This window comes from Perca flavescens, chromosome 10, assembly GCF_004354835.1.
Source record: "Perca flavescens isolate YP-PL-M2 chromosome 10, PFLA_1.0, whole genome shotgun sequence".
In the NCBI taxonomy this organism is placed as follows: Eukaryota; Metazoa; Chordata; class Actinopteri; order Perciformes; family Percidae; genus Perca; species Perca flavescens.
Genome location: NC_041340.1, coordinates 2428463 through 2445962, shown reverse-complemented (window position 1 = coordinate 2445962; position 17500 = coordinate 2428463). Strand labels below are relative to the sequence as shown.

Here is a 17500-nt window from a genome sequence, read left to right as displayed (position 1 = left end):
CTCATTTTCACTATAATTCCATCCATAATGAACACAATGTTTCATAGATTCATTCATAGACTTTCTGTAATAAAACATCTAAAAGCAAAAATCTTATCAAATGGGGACCCCTGGACCAAATCAAATGGCTGTTTGTGGTCTAATCGGCATTTCAGTTTAGGGGTCCTTGATGTCTAAAAGTTTGAGAACCACTGGTCTACAGGGCTAAGAAAATGTGAGGCGTTTTGTTTTCTTCCTAAACAGGCATTTGTTGGCAGGTCTAGGCACTAAGGCATAGCCTAAACTAAATTATTTTATGATATTTATTATATATGCTATATTCTGACCAACTTAACTTTCTACATTATGTTATACAGTATGTAGATTTTGTAGGCTAGGCTCTACATGAACATACATACATATCAGTCCCTCCAGGAATTTGCAATGTTGCGATTGCAACAATTCATGCAAATTCAACCAATCACCTTGGTTTTTATTTTTAAAGTATAGTATACACAAAAAAAATCTATTTCTTTTGCAATTTTCAGTCTCTCGCAACTTCATTGCAGCAAAAATATAAGTTTGTTCCCCCCGTGCAGCTTTGATGCAGCTTTGAAGTATCTAAAAGCTAACATTAGAATAACATTTGTAAGTAAGATTTTACAAGGTAAAGTTTTGCATAGCCTGGGGGCTAAGCCCCCCCTGTCTTTCAATCCTAGTGAGGTCCCTGGGCGAGGCGAGGAGGCCTCTTAACAGGAAGTTAAACTAAACTTGACAGTTAAATGAACTCCTGCAGATTAATGAAAGCGTCAGTGTCCTTCTGATGTGCTCTCTAACTCTCCTGCCGAGGCTGATCGATGGCTCCTGTCCTCCTGGAGCCAATCAGGAGGACCCACAATAATATTACACATACTTTAAAATACAAAATATATACATACATACATTAATTTTATATATGTATGTATAAATTACATACATGATGAATTATGTTTTACGTTAAACATAATTAAAATTATTACAATTATATGTATATTAAAATTATATATAAAAATTACACACATTATTTTTTCATATATAGTTTTCTAAAAAACTATATATGAAAAAATAATGTGTGTGTGTCTTTGTGGGTGTGTGTGTGTCTGTGTGTCTGTGTGTGTGTGTGTGTGTGTGTGTGTGTGTGTGTGTGTGTGTGTGTGTGTGTGTGTGTGTGTGTGTGTGTGTGTGTGTGTGTGTGTGTGTGTGTGTGTGTGTGTGTGTGTGTGTGTGTGTGTGTGTGTGTGTGTGTGTGAGACACACACAAACACACACACACACACACACACACACACAATTACCCAGCTCCATTTTCTTCCCATGAGGCTTTGCTGCTCCACTTCCCTCTAATAGGTCCCTGAGTGCTTGCTGCGTCTTACACCCCCGAAATAAAAGTCTGTTGAAATAATTAAATGTATTTAATTATTTATGTATTTATTGCCTCATTTATTTATTTCATGATGTATTTCAAAGGCATATTTATGTATTTAATTCTGAATAAAACAGCATTCCATAGTTGTTTAGCCCCACTCGGTCCCTGATTAAATCGTTCAGATGTTTCTGAAGAAATGTTCTAAAAATGCATTTAAAAAAAAGGCTTAATCAAGCTAAAGCGGCTGCTTTAATAACTTAATCGGGGTGAATCTGACTCGCCGAATTAAATCAGACGGAGACGAGAGCGCTGCAGGGCCACTCTGCAATTCAACTGTTCAAAATCTGACTTCTGCATTTGCCAAGTTTAGCTTTTAGTCCAGACTCGTCTAAGTCCGCAGGGTGGGTGCTTCTTATTTTATTTTTTAATTCTTTTGCTTCGTTGCACATTCGGCCCTTCGGAGACTGAAATGTCCCGACGCATCAGGGCGGACCTGAAGGGGGCGGGAGCACGAGCTGCACGTTAGCCTTTTGGTTCGTCTGTTTCAGGCCAGAGAGAGAGATGGTCTGCTCAGTGCAGCTTCTGACCTTTAATTCCCAGAGAACTCTGTTCACATACAGAGAAATATGAAGACAATAAAGACGAGAAGAGAAGTCTGTGTTCACATACAGAGAAATACAGTACGGGCCAACAGGTTGGAATGCCAAAAGGTTTGCTGCATGTGACAAAAAATGTTGTAACCTAAAAAACGCATCCCATCACTTAGAGCACCTTTGACAGAGTATTTTGTGGCTTTGTTTCTTTAATTTAAAGGGTTTGAATGCTTCTTCTAACACAGTTTTTCACGTTTTTTTCTGATGATTTCAGCCACTATACACTGAAAATGAAGACTGTCGCCTGAACACCTTCTCATTCAATGTGTTTCTTTATTTTCATGACTATTTACATTGTAGATTCTCACTGAAGGCATCAAAACTATGAATGAACACATATGGAATTATGTACTTAACAAAAAAGTGTGAAATAACTGAAAACATGTCTTATATTTTGGATTCTTCAAAGTAGCCACCCTTTGCTTTTTTATTAATAAGGGAAATAATTCCACTAATGAACCCTGACAAGGCACACCTGTGAAGGTAAAACCATTTCAGGTGACTACCTCATGAAGCTCATTGAGAGAACACCAAGGGTTTGCAGAGTTATCAAAAAAAGCAAAGGGTGGCTTTTTTTGGGCAGCAAACTATCCGCTATAGCTGCCTGTCCCCTGAACACACTGTAAAAAAAACACGGTCTCTGTAGACAGCCCAGAGATGTTTTTTACAGTGTGTTCAGGGGACAGGCAGCTAGCAGATAGTGAGGAGATGTTTTTTACAGTGTGAGTTTTTTTGTGATTGTTGCGGGGCAAAAATCCTGGATTATGCGGCACGTTTTCTTAAAAAATGCGATGGAATATGCTATATGATATTTATGCAATTATATGCGATTAAATTGCGGGAACTTGCAAAAACTGCAGTTTGATGAAAAAGAGAAAAAACAGTGACTTTTGTGGAAACGAAAATGCGGGGATCCGCATATTTTGCTCGGAAATCGGCAATTTATGTGGCGAAAGTGCACATATTTGAAAAAATGGGCTCCCCCGCACCCCCTGCATAAATATGCGGACTTTGGCTGATTATGCGTTGAATTATGCGATCACATAATCCCGTTTTTCTGGAGGGACTGAAATCAGCTTCTCTAAAAGGGCCGGACTGGAAAATAAGAATCCCATCCAGAGACAGACATGTAGAGTTTATTCACATCAAAAAACTCAAATATCTTTGACTGTATTACTGCACATCTCGTCTAGTCTTCTCACTCACAGTCGACAAAGACCCGACAAAGTGATACATAAATATGCAGGCTTTGGCTGATTATGCGTTGAATTATGCGATCGCATAATCCCGTTTTTCTGGAGGGACTGATAAATACCTTCTTCTCCGACAGGTAAGATGTTCAAGTCGTTGGACCTGTCGCTCATCGTGGAGTTCATGCTGATGTTCTACAAAGACAAACCCATCGACTGGCTGCTGGACCACATCATGTGGGTCAAGGTGTGCAACCCGGAGAAGGATGCTGTGAGTAGTCTCCACGCATCACACTCTCATCATAGCTACACGGTACGGTACTAAATACTGGAACCCAAATCAGTCCCAACAGTTGAGCAGGAACACAGAGAACTCAACTTGAATGTATGTGTTAAAAGTTAAAAGTGAGTTGATTAAATGTTTGTTTTTTTTAATCGCCAATCATTTCAGACCTCTGATTTGATTTGATTTTATTAGGATCCCCATTAGCTGATGCACAACATCAGCTACTCTCCCTGGGGTCGACACAAAACATAAAACATTACCACAGATAAGACAAATCAGTCATATAATATAAAAATAAGAGCAGCATAGCTAGTATTATTTTCTTTGCAAATATAAATATACATAGTCCTCTTCATGTACTCTAATACATATCAAAACAAATACATAAGCACAGAATATAGACAATGTAGACTTTGTTTACATATCAACATTCCCATGCATAAACAAAGTACAAAATATAGTTGCAGTCTTAAGGGCCATTCATATTGTACGCGCAAACGATGAAACCCATTACTGTCAATGGCTTGCGCACAATGTGCAGTGTTGCCACAGTTTGAAAAAGTAACTTAGTTACTTTACAGATTACTTGATTTTAAAAGTAACAAAGTTAGATTACAAGTTACTTTATTAGTTACATGCAGCAGCTGCTGACAACCCCCCCCCCACAGCCTCAACATAACCATGACAACCGGTTTACTGTGAGGCAGCTCGGCGTGGCCAGTAGTAGGATCTGGTTCATTATGGCACCAAAGAGAGCCAGTCAGCCAGCATTTCCTCTACAACATACTGACCCAACAACTTCTTCAATTCTCCCCCAATTACTGGTTTTGCACCGAAGTCCAGCTTTTGCTGGTGGGGGGGCCTCCTGCTCTCTGCTTCCCACCACCTGCTGGGATTTAAAAGGTGTAATTGTACATGTTTGTGTGTCTCCATCAGAAACACTGCGACAGGCAGAAAGCAAACCTGAGGATTCGGTTCAAACCATCTCTCTTCCAACATGTCGGCACACACTCGTCTCTGGCTGGAAAAATACAGAAACTCAAGGTAACGAGTGTGTGTGTGTGTGTGTGTGTGTGTGTGTGTGTGTGTGTGTGTGTGTGTGTGTGTGTGTGTGTGTGTGTGTGTGTGTGGTGTGTGTGTGTGTGTGTGTGAGATGTTCAATTCAAGGGCACATTTCATTTCAAATCTTCTGTTTCTTGCTTGAGTACTTTTGCTACGTCAGTACTTTCCCTAATTTCCAATATTCAGTTATTGTTGTCTGCAGCAGGGGGGGTCTTAGAAACCCTACCTAAATTATCGAGCTTAAAAATAGAAACATCTGACTTTTTTTTAATTCTGAAGTGAAAATGAGTCAACATTTGTTGTTGTGTTCTGGTTTCAGAAGGATAAAGACAGTTGGATGTACAAAAAAGTGACAAAAACAAGAATAGGTGGAAAATAGTATCAAAAATTTCGACAAAGTTGGACAAAAAAAGAAGACAGTAGAAGGAAGGAAGGAAGGAAGGAAGGAAGGAAGGAAGGAAGGAAGGAAGGAAGGAAGGAAGGACGGAAGGAAGGACGGATGGAAGAAAGGAAGGAAGGAAGGAATGAAGGACGGAAGTAAGGAAGGAAGGAAGGAAGAGAAGGAAGGAAGGAAGGAAGGAAGGAAGGAAGGAAGGAAGGAAGGTAAGAATAGGTGGAAAATAGTATAAGAAACTTAGAAAGCAGCGACAAAAATTTTGACAAACTTGGAGAAAAAAAGAAGACAGTAGAAGGAAGGAAGGAAGGAAGGAAGGAAGGAAGGAAGGAAGGAAGGACGGAAGGAAGGAAGGAAGGAAGGAAGGAAGGAAGGAAGGACGGACGGAAGAAAGGAAGGAAGGAAGGAAGGAAGGAAGGAAGGAAGGTAAGAATAGGTGGAAAATAGTATTAGAAACTTAGAAAGCAGCGACAAAAATTTCGACAAACTTGGAGAAAAAAGAAGACAGTAGAAGGAAGGAAGGAAGGAAGGAAGGAAGGCAGGCAGGCAGGCTGCATGTCATCCCCCCCGCTCTCTCTCTCTCTCTCCTTTCATATCTTCATCTGTCCGGTCAAAAATAAAAGCCGAAAATGCCCCAAAACTTAAAAAACAGCGACAAAAAATTTGAAAAAAAGCGCTTACGTACCCCTACAGTCCTCCAGAGAACCCCTAGGGGGACACGTACCCCCTACAGTCCTCCAGAGTACCCCTAGGGGGACAAATACCCCTTGCAGTCCTCCAGAGTACCCCTAGGGGGACACGTACCCCCTACAGTCTGAGACACGAAAGATACGAGCAACAGAAGCATGACAGCAGTGTGGGAGCCCCGTCTTTAGTTTTGAGATGTTGATGTTGTATTATATAGCCTATCGCTGTATGGTGGTTGATTTATCCCATCCTATATAGCCTATATAAGAGCTGGGGTTAGTCAAAACTATGAATGAACACATATGGAATTATGTACTTAACAAAAAAGTGTGAAATAACTGAAAACATGTCTTATATTTTAGATTCTTCAAAGTAGCCACCCTTTGCTTTTTTATTAATAAGGGAAATAATTCCACTAATTAACCCTGACAAAGCACACCTGTGAAGGTAAAACCATTTCAGGTGACTACCTCATGAAGCTCATTGAGAGAACACCAAGGGTTTGCAGAGTTATCAAAAAAAACAAAGGGTGGCTACTTTGAAGAATCTAAAATATAAGACATGTTTTCAGTTATTTCACACTTTTTTGTTAAGTACATAATTCCATATGTGTTCATTCATAGTTTTGATGCCTTCAGTGAGAATGTACAATGTAAATAGTCATGAAAATAAAAAGGAAACACATTGAATGAGAAGGTGTGTCCAAACTTTTGGCCTGTACTGTATAACCAAAAGATATATCCTGGGATCACGAGGTCACGAGTTAAAAACAGCTGTGGAAGCTGTGGAGAGATGAAGACAGGAAGCCTCTGCAGTCTCTGATTACTCTGTTAGCAGCGATGGAGATTAGCCCCGCTGACGGCTGCTGCAGTCTGCTCCCATCGATTGGATATTGATCCGGCCGTCCCGGACCGGCGCCTTCATCGGTGTGGAGATTGAACTCGGAGGGGCCGACACAGCGTGGGACCTTGCACGGACAGAGGCTAAACACAGCCATTACCCTCCAGCCTGAAAAACGCTAACTCTTGGGTTTTAAAAAGAACCAAATTGAAATTGAAAGAATTAAATTGGAAGTGGGATTTATTCGCCTTCAGGGAGTTAAGTCGATAGATTTGTTAAGATGTGAGAAACTTCTCTGGGAGAGTCACACGATGCAGACAAACATCCTACTGAAGGCAGGACACATTCACAAACCGTATCTCACTCAGAACAGCATGGATGGATTTTTTCAAAGTCTGTATGTGTGTGGAAGCACCAGAGACACAAAATAACAAAAAACATGATTTTTTTCATAATATGGGCACTTTAAGACTTACGGTGTGAGCGTAGCCAAAATGAACTAACCCCAGCTCTTATATAGGCTATATAGGATGGGATATATCAACCACCATACAGCGATAGGCTATATAATACAACATCAACATCTCAAAACTAAAGAAGGGGCTCCCACACTGCTGTCATGCTTCTGTTGCTCGTATCTTTCGTGTCTCAGCCCTGAACTGAAACTGGATGAGTCATCATGGACAGCTATAGCGAGGCTGGCAGTGATACCAGTCTGTGTAAAAGTCTGTCGGTAGTCTCTCGGGTGACTAACGGTTCAGATTATCTTCTGCTCAGTGCACACAGGGGGGTCATCTTAGTCTTCCTGTTGACTCTGCAGAGACACAGAGAGGAAACACACACATGCTGTTAAGGAGGGAGGGTTCAGTTTCTGAGTTTTGAGTCATGCTACCGTTATGGGGGGAAGTGAGGTAAAGAAAGCGCCATAATAAGAGAAATATGTGGTGTCAGATCTAGGGATGCACTGAATCCAGATTTTTGGGGTTCGGCCGAATTCTGAATCCACTGGTTAAAGTGATGGTTCTGAGTAATTTCACCCTTGGGTCCTTTGCACCATGACCTCAAGCCTAACAACCCCCCGGAAGCTTTTTTCACCTGGGTCGAACATTGGGAGAGTTAGCGTAGAGTTAGCGTAGAGTTAGCGTAGAGTTAGCGTTATCAGCTGGATAGCTTAGCGCAGGGGCTAATGGATCCAACTGTGTATTTCGTGCACAACTCGTAGTCTTTTGGATGTTTCGTACCAGATGTTGTAACAGCGGCCACGTTGTGTATAGTTTAGGGTCCTCGCCACCACCTGACCAATCAGCATTGAACAGATTGAACATGTAGCTGGACTTGAATGGCCTTTTTTTGACGGAAAGTTCTGCCAAACAACAACTGTTTCTGCTCACCAGATCCATGTCCAATTTCTCACAGCCTACTGCATTGAACGCTCCACCTACGGAAACACCTTCCCGTAATCAACAGCGCCGTCACTACGGCGAGCAGCGTGGCGTGTCGTAGTGCAAGCGTTGGGTTCGGTTCGCTGGGGAAAAACCCTGACAAAAAGCCCAATATTCAGCCGCATCTGAAGAAGAATCCTGGATTCGCTGCATCCCTAATACATACGGTCAAACATAACTCCACATGTCCACATTAAAGGTCCCATGACATGGTGCTCTTTTGATGCTTTTATATAGACCTTAGTGGTCCCCTAATACTGTATCTGAAGTCTCTTTTATATAGAACTTAGTGGTCCCCTAATACTGTATTTGAAGTCTCTTTTATATAGACCTTAGTGGTCCCCTAATACTGTATCTGAAGTCTCTTTTATATAGACCTTAGTGGTCCCCTAATACTGTATCTGAAGTCTCTTTTATATAGACCTTAGTGGTCCCCTAATACTGTATCTGAAGTCTCTTTTACAGTATATAGACCTTAGTGGTCCCCTAATACTGTATCTGAAGTCTCTTTTATATAGACCTTAGTGGTCCCCTAATACTGTATCTGAAGTCTCTTTTATAGAGACCTTAGTGGTCCCCTAATACTGTATCTGAAGTCTCTTTTATATAGGCCTTAGTGGTCCCCTAATACTGTATCTGAAGTCTCTTTTATATAAACCTTAGTGGTCCCCTAATACTGTATCTGAAGTCTCTTTTACAGTATATAGACCTTAGTGGTCCCCTAATACTGTATCTGAAGTCTCTTTTATATAGACCTTAGTGGTCCCCTAATACTGTATCTGAAGTCTCTTTTATAGAGACCTTAGTGGTCCCCTAATACTGTATCTGAAGTCTCTTTTATATAGACCTTAGTGGTCCCTAATACTGTATCTGAAGTCTCTTTTATATAGACCTTAGTGGTCCCCTAATACTGTATCTGGTCTCTTTCCCAAAATTCAGCCTTGGTGCAGAATTACAGCCACTAGAGCCAGTCACACAATGAGCTTTCCTTAGGATGTACCATTTCTGTGTCTGAAGCTATTGAGTTGGAGAGAGGGTGGGGGGCAAAGTGGAGGTCACCATTTCTAGCCACTGGGGGAACTCCTATTAATGTTAAAAAACCTCATAAAGAAAATTGGTCATGCCATGGGACCTTTTAAAAATCAGGACAACTGCATAAATCCCCTGATGAATAACATTTAAACCCAACAAACTGCATGTTTTCCTTCAGGATAAGGACTTTGGGAAACAGACCCTCCATAAGGGTCACGCTAACCCGCTGGCCGAGGTGACCACCAGCCTGAAGACCTACCAGCACTTCACGCTGGAGAAAGCCTACCTGGGGGAGGACTTCTTCTGGGCCTTCACGCCCGTAGCAGGCGACTTCATACGGATACGCTTCTTCACACCTGTCCGCATCGAGAGGTACGATACGATAAGATACGATACGATACGATACGATACAACTTTATTGTCAGCCAAGGCTGAAATTCTTTGTGCATCCCTTGGTAGCTTGTTTAAAAAAGAAGACATACACACACATAGAAACATTCATGAGATTAGTAACACCAACAGACATACATGAAACATTACCACAAATGCTATAAACTCCCAAGTAAGGAAACAACGAAAACATGTATAACAACAGAAACATGACATGAACTTACACACACAAAGTCATTGGAGACGTATATCCATGAAATAAATATTGCACTGGATTTACTGTAGCCGGGTTAACAATAGGATAGATTGATGTATGAAAGAGTTTTTAAGTCAGAGGTGAGGAGGCCAGGGTGTTAAGCGAGATTTAAGTTTCTGTCTTAAATCTAGGTCGCGACTACGTACTATTGGTACATGGAGACACAGACCCTACTCTGTAGCCCAGTGTATCTCAAACTTTTTTCTATATTGTACCCCCTTTGAATTGCTTTTTTAACCCAAGTACCCCCAGTGCGAAACATTTTTGGTAGAAAAAAAAAGTCTAAATTAAGAGGTACAATACAGCGCCGGCAGTGTTAGATTCACTAAACTACAACCTTTTTTAAACAAAAACATTTAAATGCTACATTTCAAATGTTTAGAATCCATCACATAATTCATTCATTATTATAGTATAATTATTTTAGGAATTATGCATGATATATTTTTTAAATTAGCATTTTTGCAAACATTTCACGTACCCCCTGCAGTACTTCAAAGTATATATGTATATATGTGTATATGTATATATATATATATATATACACACACTACGGACACACACACACACACACACACACTCATATGATATCACATGGACCTGTTTTTGAGAATGAGTTGGACAGGTTATACAACAGATTATTGACTTAATGTTTTAATTGTTAATTGTAAATGTACCTGCATTGATCCAGACTACAGGAAAGTAATTCAACTGATGATTTAAATCAAAGAAATGCCAGTTTCAGATTATTTTATATAGTATCAAGTTATATATGTTAAGCCTCCCATGTGTTTGTCTCTCTCTCTCTCAGGTATTTCTTTCGGAGCGGGAACATCGAACATCCGGGAGACAAACTCTTCAACACATCGGTGGAAGTTCTGCCGTTCGACGTGAGTCTTTGAATCCAGTTACACGATTAACTCATTAACGTTACCAACAGACTGTTTATTTGATTAACTCGTTAACATTACCAACAGACTGTTTATGTGATTAACTCGTTAACATTACCAACAGACTGTTTATATGATTAACTCGTTAACGTTACCAACAGACTGTTTATGTGATTAACTCGTTAACGTTACAATGTTTTTGTATTTATTTGGGATGTTTTCATCACTTTCTTTGGACAGTTTTTATAGCTTTTTTATGTTTTTTGTGGGTTTTTTTAACCTTTTTGTCGTTTTTTTGCACAGAATTTTTGTGGCTTTTTTTTCTTCATTTTGGACATTTACATCCCTGTTTTTGTGTTTTTTTTCAATATTTTGTTCTCTATTTTTGACGTTTCTGTGACTTTCTTTGGACAGTTGTTGTGGCTTTTTGACATTTTTGTAATTTTTTGGGACAGTTTTGTGGCTTTTTTGATGTTTTTGTCTTCATTTTGGACGTTTTCATCCCTTTTTTTGACGTTTTTTGTCGCTTTGTTTGGTGTAAACGTAGCAAAATGTATTTGTCTTTTCAAACCAAAACGTATCAATATAAATGTAGCCTGACTGTTTTGTAGACTAATATTATTTGGCAGAATAAGTTGCATTCACACGTTGGATTGTGTGTTATTGTAGAATATTCAGGCGGAGAAAGAGGCCTTGACAGACGGGAGTGAGAAAACACCAAAGTACCATCGGACAGAAGATGGATTCATTAGAATCGGTGAGTGACACGAGACACGAGAGGTTCGAACCACACAGCAGCTGCTGGAGTGCCTCTCAGCAACACACAGCTCACTGACTGTCGTTGTGTGTTCCTTCACTCGGTTTGTTACTCTATTTGTTTTTCCGTTCGTTGGACGGTTGTTAGTTCGTTCGTCTGTTCTTTCCTTCAGTCGCTCTTTGTTTGTGCCTTTATTTTCGTCATACTTGCTCCCTGGTTAAGGCAAAAGTTAGTATTCAATTCAATTTTATTTCTGGTATCAAATTATAACAGGAGTTATCTCAGGAAACTTTACAGATAGAGTAGGTCTAGACCACACTCTATAGTTTACAAAGAACCCAACTATTTCCCACAAGTAAGCATTTGGCGCGATAGTGGTGAGGAAAAACCACCTTTCAGGCAGAAACCTTGGACAGACCCTGGCTCTTGGTAGGCGCCTCAAAGCCTGCCCGACCCATAAGATAACTAAGCGGCTGCTTAGGGGCCCCGTGGCTACCAGAGGGGCCCCCAAGAGCTCTTGAAATGTCCCACAACAGAGCTCATAACAGAGCCGGTCTATTTAAAGATAGTGTTGCTGCTAATAGGTCTCACATTAGTCTTTAAATGCGTATTTATACATTATGAGTGCTTAAACTAATATTTACAATACACAAGTGCAGTGGCAAATTTTACATTGTGGAAAGTCCCCCCAAACCAAATCCTGCTTAGGGCCCCCAAAAGTCTCGGGCCGGCCCTGGTCTGACCATGCTGGTTGGGGGTGTGATGAACAATGGTAATTACAATGACAATAAAGATAATGGAACAATAACTAGAAATAATAGTTGTAGCAGTTGAGGCCCCCCCCATTCTACTTTGAGACTCTAGGAACCACAAGTGACTTTCCATTCTGCTGCTCTAGTGGGACAATAAGGTACCATGAACTCTTTACTTTTAGAACAAAATAAAATAAAGATGACGTACAGTCCATTCTTAGCATGTCTTAGATAATAAGTTATAGATTTCTGAGACAGTTTGATCTGTGTGTTAACGAGCTGTGTGTTAACGAGCTGTGTGTTAACGAGAGGAGAGAGTTATTCAGGGCAACATTCCTCTGCTTTTGTTTTCCTGCAGCAATGAGGACACACACACACACACACAGAAATACACACACACACACGCAGACAGACAGACACACACACACATACACACGCAGACAGACAGACAGACACACACACATATACACATATACACACACACAGACACAGAGACACACACGCACACAAACAGACACACACACAGACACAGAGACACACACAGACACACACACACACAGACACACACACAGACACAAAAATATATACACACACACACACACAGACACAGAGACACACGCACACAAACAGACACACACACAAACACAGAGACACACACAGACACACACACACAGACACACACAGACACAAAAATATATACACACACACACACACACACACACACACACAGAGACACATGCACACAGACAGACACACACACACACATATACACACACACACAGACACACATATACACACACACGCACACACACACACACACACACATATACACACACACACACACACACACACAGAAGGGTTTTGTGGGACATTTACAAGTTTGGTCGGTGACGTAAAGTTGACAGTTTTGGGAAAGTTCTCATTTTATTTTATGACGGTTATAAAAGCAGTAAAAACTGAAGCAACAGTAGGAGGTCAACTAGAGGCAGAAGGATGTTTTAGGAGTTTGTTGACAGTAAATCATCAACGGTGGAATGTAACTAAGTACATTTACTCGAGTACTGTACTTAAGTACAAATATTGAGGCACTTGTACTTTACTTAAAGGTCCAATGTGTGGGAATTTCTCCCATCTAACAGTTCAAAGTGTGGCCTTGACCAACTTATTTCTAAAGAAACACGACAATGTCTAAAAGGCTCCATTACCTCGTAGCTCACGTTATGGCTCCGTAGCAGAACGCTTTTATAACAATAGGCTAACGATTGGGTCATAACCACGAGATTTATGGTGTTTTTCCATTACATGGTACCTGCTCGACTCGCCTCGACTCTACTCGACTCTACTCGCCTCGACTCGCTGTGCGTACGTTTTCCATTGCAGATTTTAGTATCGCATCAGCGTGGCTGGTCGTCATAGCGACTGCCGTGGGCGTGGCTTAGTAGCTTGCTTTCCCATTGACGCATTTCCTGGTTCTCCGTCTCCGTAAACAACATGATATCAAAGAGATAGTTAACGTTTACTGCTCCAGATTTCCCACCGTGGTCACATACATACGACTCTAGAGTCACTACTCGCTGCGGAGATAATCGCCGTCACTCTCTCACTTCTCCCTCGCTCACTAGCTCCCCACACACACACATCACACATGCACACACCAGCGCACCCGTATAACCATCAGGCCACTTGTATGCTACGGAGAAAGCTCTGCGTGGAGCCTCCGACAGCAAAAAAACACCGCTGGCTAAACTATTTAAAAATGCCGTCTCTCGCTAGCAACGCAGTGATCAGTGACGCTTCTTTCGGACCAATCAGCAGCCTGCAGGGTTTCACGTCACCTTCTCGGCTCGCCTCAGCTCGCTGGGAACCTCGACTGAGCAGGTACTAAAAAAAGTACCTGTTAGCAGGTACCAGGTACTTTTTTTCGTAATGGAAAACCAAAAAAGGCGAGTAGAGTCGAGGCGAGTAGGTACCATGTAATGGAAAAGCGCCATTACTGTCACACAGTAGAGGAATTACCGTATAGTACAGGAGAAGCTCACAGGCAGTTTGGACTTCCATTATCTGTTTAGGTTTAATTACTAATGTTAACTAGCATGTTAGTGATCAGTAATTACTAATGTTAACTAGCATGTTAGTGATCATTAATTACTAATGTTAACTAGCATGTTAGTGATCATTAATTACTAATGTTAACTAGCATGTTAGTGATCAGTAATTACTAATGTTAACTAGCATGTTAGTGATCAGTAATTAGCCTGTGTCTATGTTATCTCCTTACATATACCTACACTCTCCGTCTCTGTGAGATTGGGAATGATTGAGATTTCTCTCTCACAGCTACCAGAAGACTTCACACTTTCAGACACGTTGCTCACGTCACATCTACGTCTTCAAGCTCAGTTGGAGGCTGCTCAGTAACACTCAGCCAGCACCGGGAAAGAGACTTCTGATATCCTCCACTGGTCTCAGACCAGAGACACGGGGTCTGCTGCTCCATTATATATACTGTTTATGGTAATAACGCCTCCGTGAGGCGTGGCTCTGGGACGTGCAAGTATGAAGCTGGGAGGGAATACTTACTACAAAAAACTAGACTACACCACTGTGATAAAGGTCTGATATGTCATTCATAAAGGTCTTAAAATAGTCTAAATAAGGTCTTAAAATGGTCTTTAAAGGGTCTTAAAAAGGTCTTAAAGTGCCCATATTATGAAAAAAAATCACTTTCTTTGGGATTTGGGGTGTTATTTTGTGTCTCTGGTGATTCCACACACATACAAACTTTTAAATAAACCCATCCATGTTGTTCTGAGTGAGATCTGGTTTCTGAATGTGTCCTGCCTTCAGTCTCCTGGTGAGCTGGTCAAAATCTGCACGGCTTTCTACGGCACTAGCCGAAACAAGCTGGCTAACCACAACCGTTAGCTCGTAGCGTTAGCATGCTAACGCTAGCATGCTACCTCGTTCTCAATAGCAAAGCACTGCTACATCACACACAAGTTCACTCTAATCTCCAGAAGAACTACTTCCATGTGCTCCCTGGTTTAGAAGAAGTCTCCCAGCTGATCCTGAAGTTGGAGAAACAGCCTTTCTTTTACTGTCTATGGAGCTAGCTGACATTAGCTACGATCTGAGCTACTGAGCATGTGCGAGTGCAATCAAAGATAGTACAGAAGAAGAAAAGAGGTCTCACTCTGTAGCTAAAACAGAGACCTGAACACAGGGTGAAAAGAGGAGCTGCAGCAATGTGCAGCACAACAAAAATATGGTGTTTTTAGAAAATTTAACCATGTAAACCTATTCTGGTACAACCTTAAAATACAATTATGAACCTGAAAGTGAGCAGAATATGGGACCTTTAAACAGGTCTTAAAAAGGTCTTAAAAGATCTTAAATGTGATCCAGAATCCGTGTTTGTTGACTGTATTATTGTATTATTATTGTGTCTTCCAGGAACGTTTAAGAACGGTATCGCGGAGGGAGAGGTGGATGCCAGTTTCGGGCCCCTGGAGGCCATGCGTCTCTCCGTTCTGACGGACTCCCCCGTCTGGGTCATCCTCAGCGAGGTGAGAATTTAAAAAATAAAGAATAAAACCATGTGACCCGGAGTAACTTGTGTTGAATAAATGAATGAATGGTTTTCATTTTCGTCTCAGATCCACTAAAGGAGGAGTGTCAAACTCACAGACCTTCCAGAAAAGTTTTTTTTGTGATTGTTGCGGGGCAAAAATCATTGATTATGCAGCACGTTTTCTTAAAAAATGCAATGGAATATGCCGGATATTTATGCAATTTTATGTGATGAAATTGTGGGAACTTGCATAAATATGCGGACTTTGGCTGATTATGCGTTGAATTATGCGATCGCAAAATCACATTTTTTCTGGAGGGACTGAACTCAGCTTCTATAAAAGGGCCAGACTGGAAAATAAAAATCCCATCCAGACACAGACATGTAGAGTTTGTTCACATGCTTTTATTTCATCAAAAAACTCAAATATCTTTGACTGTATTACTGCATGTCTCATCTGGTCTTCCAACTCACAGTTTGGGTGACTGAAACTTAGCCAATCAAACAAAGAAGCGACAAAAACATCCAATATGTTGGAAAAAGTGGCAACATTTTTTGAAATTAAGGGTTTTACATTTTGTTTCTCAACTTCTTTTCAATGCTTTCGACGTTTTTAGACATTTTATTGTGTAACTTTGTTTTCAACCCAGAACCCACCAGACTCCATGTAAATAATCAGAACTTTTATCTTCGTAAAACATACTTCATTCAAAGTCGACAGAAACAAAATAAAACTACCAAAAGCCATCTTGGTTCATCTTTCCACCGTTCCAACAATCACCACTCTGGTTTGGTTGAAATAAACCCTTGATTCACCCATTTACATGTGGAGATATGCTGGCTCTATACACGCTAAAAGTCCTGATTATTTACATGGAGTCTGGTGGAGATATGCTGGCTCTATACACGCTAAAAGTACTGATTATTTACATGGAGTCTGGTGGAGATATGCTGGCTCTATACACACTAAAAGTCCTGATTATTTACATGGAGTCTGGTGGAGATATGCTGGCTCTATACACGCTAAAAGTCCTGATTATTTACATGGAGTCTGGTGGAGATATGCTGGCTCTATACACGCTAAAAAGTCCTGATTATTTACATGGAGTCTGGTGGAGATATGCTGGCTCTATACACGCTAAAAGTCCTGATTATTTACATGGAGTCTGGTGGAGATATGCTGGCTCTATACACGCTAAAAAGTCCTGATTATTTACATGGAGTCTGGTGGAGTTATGCTGGCTCTATACACGCTAAAAGTCCTGATTATTTACATGGAGTCTGGTGGAGATATGCTGGCTCTATACACTCTAAAAGTCCTGATTATTTACATGGAGTCTGGTGGAGATATGCTGGCTCTATACACTCTAAAAGTCCTGATTATTTACATGGAGTCTGAGGGAAATATGCTTACAACTTGTTTTGCCATCTTAATACTGGAGTCCAGGTTGAAAAAAAAATAAAAGTTACTCTTTAATCTGTAAGAGTCTCTAAATGGCTGGTGGTAAAGGATTATTTCACTGTGGCATCATGGGAATGTTTCAGTGTGAACTCCCGACCACTGACCTTTGACCTCCCTTTGAGGGTGGCTGCCACGTTGACCCTTTAAAGGCCGCATTAGTCTGGGTTTAGAAAGGCTTTTTGATCATTTAAAGACAGATTTCTGCAGGGAAAACTGAATATATTATCGAGTGAATATAGAGAGAACAGGCTCAAACACCGCCAGGATCAGTTAGGGCTACATTTACATGCATTAATGCATTAAAAGGAATATCTTTTGCTACTTTTCCCCCTTCTCTTTGGTATTTATTGTACCTACATATGTATAACTGTGTGTGTATGTACATACATTTCACACTTGTTATTGTATTTTACTCTATTTTTAACATTTATTTATTTAACTTTTTATAATTT

The 17500-nt window shown here is 40.7% G+C and overlaps 1 protein-coding gene across 1 annotated transcript in view; it reads left to right on the top strand.

The window, feature by feature from the left end:
* mgat4b (alpha-1,3-mannosyl-glycoprotein 4-beta-N-acetylglucosaminyltransferase B) overlaps window positions 1-17500 on the top strand; it is a 138478-nt gene that overhangs the window by 120590 nt on the left and 388 nt on the right. The window contains exons 9-14 of the mRNA XM_028588705.1: window positions 3368-3498; window positions 4450-4557; window positions 9149-9342; window positions 10428-10506; window positions 11176-11263; window positions 15469-15581. Coding sequence (XP_028444506.1) covers window positions 3368-3498; window positions 4450-4557; window positions 9149-9342; window positions 10428-10506; window positions 11176-11263; window positions 15469-15581 — 713 coding nt within the window. The remainder of the gene's footprint in view (window positions 1-3367; window positions 3499-4449; window positions 4558-9148; window positions 9343-10427; window positions 10507-11175; window positions 11264-15468; window positions 15582-17500) is intronic.